General features: G+C 49.5%; 1 protein-coding gene across 2 annotated transcripts; it reads left to right on the top strand.

Moving 5' to 3' along the window:
- The first annotated feature begins 24 nt into the window (after positions 1-24).
- TMEM106A (transmembrane protein 106A) lies at positions 25-7,214 on the top strand. 2 transcript variants are annotated; one of them, XM_026864696.1, is made up of 9 exons: positions 25-187; positions 846-1,067; positions 1,501-1,564; positions 1,949-2,108; positions 2,548-2,688; positions 3,247-3,290; positions 3,896-3,949; positions 5,685-5,814; positions 6,194-7,214. In XM_026864696.1, the coding sequence occupies exons 2-8, from the start codon at positions 863-865 to the stop codon at positions 5,803-5,805; spliced, it is 789 nt and encodes a 262-aa protein (XP_026720497.1). In that variant the 5' UTR covers positions 25-187; positions 846-862; the 3' UTR covers positions 5,806-5,814; positions 6,194-7,214. The 2 variants fall into 2 exon arrangements, with proteins under 2 accessions (XP_026720497.1, XP_026720496.1); XM_026864695.1 differs by having other exon boundaries at positions 5,685-7,212.
- Positions 7,215-7,331: the final 117 nt, after the last annotated feature.

The following is a 7,331-nucleotide window of genomic DNA, read 5'->3' as shown; positions in this document are numbered from 1 at the left end:
GCGGAGCTCTGCCGTGGCGGACCCCCGCCGCCAGCGCTGTGACCCCGCCGTGTTTTACAGCGGAGCCCCGAGGGTTGTTCGTGCGGAGCCTCCGGGTCCTCGGCAAACGTAGACGCTGCCGTTCATCAAACATCCTGCCGGTATCCGAGCTGCTGACGCAGCACTGCCCGGAGGAGCGACGCCACAGGTAGGAAACCGCCTTCAACCGGTGTCTGTGTGTGGAAGAGAGCTGCTGTTCCTCAGCTTGTATTGCTGATGCTTCTGGGAGGATTACTGAGAGCTGATGTAAAAATTTTTGTCAGAGACCTGGGAAAATCTGTATTTTTAACTTTTAAAAATAAAGTAATAGAATCTAAAGGTAGTCTGGTTTGCCTGGTTTTAGATTCAGCTGTGCGCTGTTTGACCTTGGTCAGGCTACTGTTACAACACGCTTGACTGAGAATGCCAAGGCCTTGGTGTTCAGGTGAGTGCCCTGCTGGGTGCAGGTGCATAATGACCAGTCAGGAACTTGGCAGTTCTGTGCTATGCTGTCACCCCAAAACCTTCAGGAGCTTGGAGTCAGCGTTCCCCTGTTTTACCAAATACTATGAGATAACGAACAATCTGTTAAGCTATCTGGTGTTCTCAGACATTCCTCTTGCAAGCAGGGTGTCTGGAAGATTGAGTCTTTAAAAGAACGAGTTACTTTCAATAACTGAGCTTTTAAAGCAACTTCAGAGCTGTGCTTTAAGAAACTTGCTAAATGTTAGGATGCTTGGGCTTTACCACAGACGCTAATGGTGCTGTCCTTGGAGGCTGGTTCACAGAAACAGTTTTGCTAATATGTTTTTGTGTTGGACACCTAGTGAGAATTCTTTGAACCATGGGTGGAAAACTGTCACTGTCTTGGAAAACACCTGTCCAAAAGGAGAGTGAAGACAAACAGATCTTACCCAGGCAACTGGATGATGAAGATGAAATCAGGGATTACGCCAGTATCAGCGACTCTGCCATGTCCTGCGTGGGCACTGCATGTCGAAGCTACGTCAACTGCCCAACCTGTCAGGGAACAGGAAGGATCCCTGGGGGTGGGTGGTGTTTGTGTGCTGTCAGTGCTGCTTGAGCCGCTGAGGTTGATTCGTGCCTTCTTGCCTGAAGACCTTGGCTGAACCAGTTGGTCTTTATCACATCCCGTCAGGGAACATGTGTCTTGGTACCTCCAGCTCACTGGTGACTTCTGGGGGCTGCCTCCGTTGGGGGAGGATAGGGTGGGAAGGCAGATGCTGTTTCTGGGTGATTGCTCAAAGCCCACCCTGTAGCCCCTGGGGAGTTTCTCGTTTCTGCCCAGAGATGGGAAATGCTCAAACTGAGGGTTTAGCTGCATCACACTTGCCTTCGGACAGCGTCACCTGTGAAGTGAGTGCAGAGGGACACTGGCGGCTGTGCAGGGTCCTGAAATACAATTTGCTTTATCTACTTGTGTGCTTAGTGTGGTCTCTGATCTGCTGCCACCTCTTTCAGAGCAAGAGAAGCAGCTGGTGGCTCTGATTCCATATGGTGACCAGAGGCTGAAGCCTAGACGAACGTAAGTCCTGTTAAGTTTTCCCCTTTTCTCATGTTTTGAATGTTTCTTCTGCATATGAAGGAAAGTCCGAGTCCTCTGGGTGTTTTGTGCTCTGTCCTGCAGCAAGTTTGGTGTTCACCGTGTATTTTCAGCAATAGCAGATGTTGAACAGTCTGCATGCAGCTGTTGGGGGTTCTCCAGCATTTTGTACTGTCATGCACCATGTCAGTGCATGGGGCTTGACTCTGCTTCTGCTGTGACCTGGTAGCTGGCAAATGGTTCTGCACAAACCCATCTGTTTCTGGCACCCAAGCTTTTATTATCTCCTCCCTCTGAACTGGAGCAGAACTGCAGGTGCTTGCCTCTGACCAAGAGAGTGATTGTGGCCCTGGTGCTGTTTTGTAGGAAACTCTATGTATGTCTTGCTGTGACAACCTGCCTGCTGACAACATCTCTCAGTATTTTCTTCCTGTTTCCTCGCTCCATCACTGTGCTGCCTGCAGGGCTGAATGCCTCCTCCGTTGGCTTTAACGCCACCACCACCAGTATATACCTCAACATGACGGTAAGTGCCCAGCTCACGGTGGATCCGAAGGGCTCCCTGCTATCCCCAGGAGCCCTTAACCAGCTCTGGCTGCTGGCAATCGATGTCCAGAGTGCGTTACCGCGGCAGCGGCATGGCTGGCCTGGCTACCAGCAGGCGGGTCACACGCAGTGGCCCGGGTGCTCTATAGGAGAAGCACAGTGACTAATTCTGGGAATCCTTTCTCTCTTACACCCTTGAGCTGCTCGGTTGTCTCCCTTTGACTGTCACGGGAGACACTGCAGCGTATGTGCCTTTGTGGCCTGGCAGGGTGGACGTCTGAGGGTTTGAAAGGGATGATGCGGCTGGTTTGGCTGCGAGGTCGTAGCAGGGGTATATTTAAAGTAGCTTTGCAATGGGAAGGAATGGCCCTGCTGCAAGGTGATGTGTCTTTTGGGGTTGTTTTTTTGTTTCTCTCTAGAACGTGCTGAACATAACTAATAACAACTTCTACCCCGTCGCTGTTGTGCAGCTAGACATAGAGGTTTTGCACCAGTCCCTAGTGGTAGGGAAGAGCACCATGAAAGCCCTGCTGAATATGAGCCCTTTGCAGAGCGGCCAGGTGAGCTCTACAGTTTGTTGCTTTTTTTCCTAAACTGAACCCCCTGTCTGGGACGTCCAGATATTTTATGCTTGGTCCATTGTCATCTGCCTGCACATTGCTCAAAGCTTTCCCACGGCCAGCAGCCCACATCCTGCTTTGGGGAGGGGTGTTGTAAGAATTTCTGTGTTGCTGAGTGTGAAGCTAATACGTTCCTGAGCAAGGAACATCTGTCTGCTCTTCGGGTAGTGGGCTGGGTTTATGCCTGACTTAAAATGATGGCAAGCTTAAAAACAGGTTAGGCAGAACCCTGCTGGGAGCAGCATGAGCGCAGCTGATCCATTTTTGATGTAAAGGTCAGGTTTGTGGCCTAGATGACCTTTTTAAGGCCTTTTTAGATACAATTTCTGATTCTATTTTCTTACCTATTCTTAAAAACAATTGTTAGACTAAACCTTGAAATTCAGGTTCAGAGTCCTAATGAGAGTCCAGCTGTCCCTGTTTCAGCTCTCTCAATTGCACACAGACTAACTGTAGTTCTTGTGTACTTCCTGCTTTCTCTTCTGTTTGTATTTGCAGATCTTTTATATGGTGGTCAGTAGGATAGTGGACGACAACACCTAGTGAGTAATTCTTGAAGATTTCTTCCCTTGGTTAGTAAGTAACATTAATGCTTATAGGCTTTTCATGACTAGATTTCTTGTGCTGGCGCTGCCCGTAGAGCAGAGCTGAGTGAGCGTGTCCTTTCTAGTTTCACATGTGGAGCTGATCTGGGTATAAGCCTGGCACGTCGATTTTAAACTGACTTTCTTTGCTGAAAGTGTTGGCTTAGCAATGTTGTTTCCCATACTTTCTGATGAGTAAGTGATGATACCAATTTGATGTTTAGGTTGTCAACTTTAAATGCTCCATTTGTGAGCAGCTAAAGGAACCTTGTACAAACTGCCTTTCTCCGCAAGGGACCAGCGAACTGTGTGAAGTTCATAGCGACCAAAGCTTCTGCGCAGACAGGGCGGTGCCCATGCTTACTAGATCCACAGTTGGAGTCACAGCAAAACCATGTTTTACTGGTGTAGATACTGCTGGGCTTGAAGAACTTTGCCTGCACAGCTGTTGTCAGACTATTGTAAAGACAGATCTTTTTGGGGAAGCAGAGGAATCACTGAGGACAGGAGACGTATGGTACAGGCAGCTCCCGTGAAGTAAACTCTTCTCTTTTCTCTTCTAGTAACATTTGCACCTGGACAAAAGTCAAAGTTCACAATGTTCTGCTGCACATACAGTAAGTGGTGCTTGGTTCAGAGCTGTAACTAACATCTGTGTCACCTACACTGTTTCTCAGCTCCAGTCAGGAAGGTCTGCAGTCTCTGTTCTTCAAGGCCAGGGCTGCCTACAGTGTGAATGTGCTGTTGCCCACCTAGGTGTGCCGAGGTGTGAGGAAGAGATAGCTCTCCAAAGCTGCTGCCGCCCTGAGAAGTCCCTGGATTCAGGCTTACTGACAGCTCCAGCTGTCCCTGTTGCTTCAGGCAAGCTGGCCTGGCAGACTTCCTTCTGGAATACTGATTGTAGCTCTTGGGAAGTAAGAGCTTGGTCTAGAGCTAGAAGCACTGACTGGTTCAGTTATGCCTTCTTGCCTCGTGGTGTTGGGGGCAGACTCCTTCGCCCGAGCTCTGTCTGGGTGTGTGGATAACTGCCTCCAGGTGTGCTGACAGCAGCTGCGAGGGCAAGGGAGGACAAAGCAGGCTCTTCTGCAGGTTCTACTGCCTGAGGCAGGTCCTGCTCAGGGGGTGGACCAGAAGACCATGCTCAGCTTGACTCTTTTAGAGTACAACAGGCCCTGCTGGGAAAGCAAATGCAGGTTGGCTGTTCTTCTCTGCCAAGGGGGAAGGAGCACAACTGCAGTTTTTTTAATACAACTCCTGCTGCGTCAGGTTGTTACTGTTGTGGTCTGAGTTAGAGCTAAACCGAGTGTGTGAGATGGAAGCTCTTACAAGGTGTGGCAGTGCTGGACCACCTTCATGCAGCCATGAAAGAAAAGTGGTTTTCATTAGCTGAGTTTAAGCCACTTCAGAAAACAGCAGCAGAGTTGTCTCCTTGTGGCCTGTGCCCACTAGAGATGTCCCTGCAGTCTCTAGTGGTGAGCCCGCTCGTGCAGGATGGGCCTCTAGGTTCACCATCTGCAGACTGTTGTCAGTGAGTCCATGATTTCTTCAGGAAGGAGGAACTGCTTTTGCAGCAGGGTCTCTTTGCTTATCTAAAGCCAGGGCTTCACCTGCTGCGTCTGGAAGAGGACTGTGAGTATTAGGAAAAGTGCTGAGTGATGTGAAGTTTAAACAGGTAAAGTATGCAGAGAAGCCCCAGGCTACTCAAAACACAGTAAAGGTTTTGGACAATGTGGAGAATGGCTCTGGCTGTTAAGGCAACCTTGTCCTCCTCAGCTGATGCTGTGGGCTGACGGGACCTTTGCGCTCTCTACCTACCAGCTCCCTGTTAGCCAGAAGCTGAAGATGATTCCAGTCATCTTTACACTGTTCTGCACCACACCTCCTCCTGCTGGTATTACCCACCGATGGATTGCATAGTATTAGGAGAAACTACTTGATGCAAACAGCTCTTGGATAGCACAGGATAGTGACTGAAACACATGTGCTGTAGTTTCACTGACTCCTCGAACAGCCACCCACTGTGACTTGCACTGGCACTTTGGGAACAAGTAAATGGTGAAATGGCACAGGAGTGTTATGCTGAGGTAGGAGGTCTTAATGGGCTTCTAGAATGGCCAGAGCACCTGCTGCGATGGTACTGATCTGTAAAAGTTTCCTTTAATGCAGTCTGAAAGATGCTTTCCCTCTCCAACACACGAAATTTGCTGAGGGTCTCCTGACTGTTGTGTTCAGGGGTTACGTAATACGGACAAACCCGGATGGCAGTGGGAGCTCACCACGGGACCTTTACATCGTGAGAAGTCTCATCTGGGACAATCACGAGTGCGGTTCTGGTCTCATTTTGCCTTGCAGGGGTACCCTGACCTGCACGTACCTGTGTCATTCAGAGCAGTTGGCTTTTGAAGACTACCAGTACGTGGACTGCCGGGGGAATGCCACGCTACCTCGCCCGTCGTACCACCGCCTGCCATGACATAGACAGGTTGGCGGAGCTTTTGCATGTAGCATGTTCCACCACAAAGGCAAGTCACAGGGAGACAAACTTCTGGGATGACTTCTTAATCTGCGCTTTAAACAGGAGGCTCGGTGTTTTCTGGGTAAGACTTCCATCTCTCATGCAAAGATAGTAACACACTTGGCCTTAGGAACATGGACTCTGCTGCCCTCAGGTTCCAGCTTTCCTTTTTCTGTGCCTTATCGTGGCTGACGCCTCGGCAATGACCAGGGCACGGGGTGTCTGCGTGGTGCATCGGAGTGGGCCACGCTGTGTGACTGCTGCTTTGGAGGCAGCACCCTACTAGTCAGACTAACTCTAGTTGTTTTCTCCTTGTATAATTTTGCACTTCTGTCCTGAATTTAAGTATTTCATAACTTCAAAAAGGAGGGCTACATGAGACTTTTTGGCTGGATTACATCTGCATCACCAGAATCTAAAGAATCTAATGACACCTGCACATGAGGAAGAAACAGGACTGATGTCTCTGAGTCTTAAGAAAAACTACTGCATGTCATACTGAAATGAGAGTGACTCTTGGGTGACTGCTCTTTTAAGTTGTCCAGTACAGCAGGTGAACATAGGCATTTCTGCATAGATGTGTTTTTAAAACAAGCTCATCCATAGCTGTTCCTTAATGGCAGCCATTTCCGTGGGAAGAAAATACATTTTGTATCATGAACCAGAAGATTGCTGCTTTCCTGCCAGTGGTGTTTGGTGGTCAGCACATGCTGTTGGTTGTATTTTCTTGTATGTTTTGGTATTTAATGCTTCCAACTTTGAACAAGCATGGGAGAGTTCACCTCTGACTGGAAAAAGTTTGCACAAATATCAGGAAACAGCTGGTTTTGGGGCAGTGGTGTGTCAGGGTTTGGGGTTGGGCTTTTTTTTTTGCCTAAAGCTGCAGAACTACCCAACAGACTTTACAGAAGGAACAGCCCTGCAAGCCTTCTCTCCTTGCACGGCTGGCAGTTGTATCCCCCAAACGACGGAGGGGTTAAACGTTATTCCTGAGGTTCAGATTTAGATGCTGCCTGATGCTTTCTAGATGATAAATTGGAGCCTGGGAGTTACTCAGCAGTTAAGCATTTTCCTGCATCTGTCCCACTGAAATATAGAACCAAACTGTCAGAATAGTTGAAGATTATGAAAGAAAGTCTCTGATCCTGTTTCTGAAATACGCTTCTTAAACCAGCACCTTTAGAGCTGTTGCTGGGGGGTGCTCCCCCCTAGTGCCATCCCTTGAGATCACACTGAAACGGGAACGAGTCGCCTTCCCCCTCCAGCAGGGAGGAAGCAGCTCCATGTCTGAAATCCTCGCGGCTCATCACCGCTCCAAGTCCTTTTCGTTTTGCCCTGTCGTGGATTCTGCTCTGCACCGCCCTCCCGCGCTCCGGGCCTTCCAGCGGTGCTTCTCTGCAGCCAGGGAGCGAGCGAGCGCTCTGCGGGGCGGCTCTTCGCCCTTGCCGGGGCCGCCGCGCAGCTCCAGGGATGCGGGAGCGGGG

Source organism: Athene cunicularia, assembly GCF_003259725.1.
Source record: "Athene cunicularia isolate RWA chromosome 27 unlocalized genomic scaffold, athCun1 chr27_part1, whole genome shotgun sequence".
In the NCBI taxonomy this organism is placed as follows: Eukaryota; Metazoa; Chordata; class Aves; order Strigiformes; family Strigidae; genus Athene; species Athene cunicularia.
This window is presented reverse-complemented; position numbering and strand designations above follow the sequence as displayed.

Bases quoted from the DNA above. Each gene is read 5' to 3' on its own strand.
- TMEM106A (XM_026864696.1), top strand. From the start codon at position 863: ATGGGTGGAAAACTGTCACTGTCTTGGAAAACACCTGTCCAAAAGGAG. The intron at 1,068-1,500 runs GTGGGTGGTGTT...CACCTCTTTCAG, and splicing joins AACAGGAAGGATCCCTGGGG to AGCAAGAGAAGCAGCTGGTG. The intron at 2,689-3,246 runs GTGAGCTCTACA...TTGTATTTGCAG, and splicing joins GCCCTTTGCAGAGCGGCCAG to ATCTTTTATATGGTGGTCAG.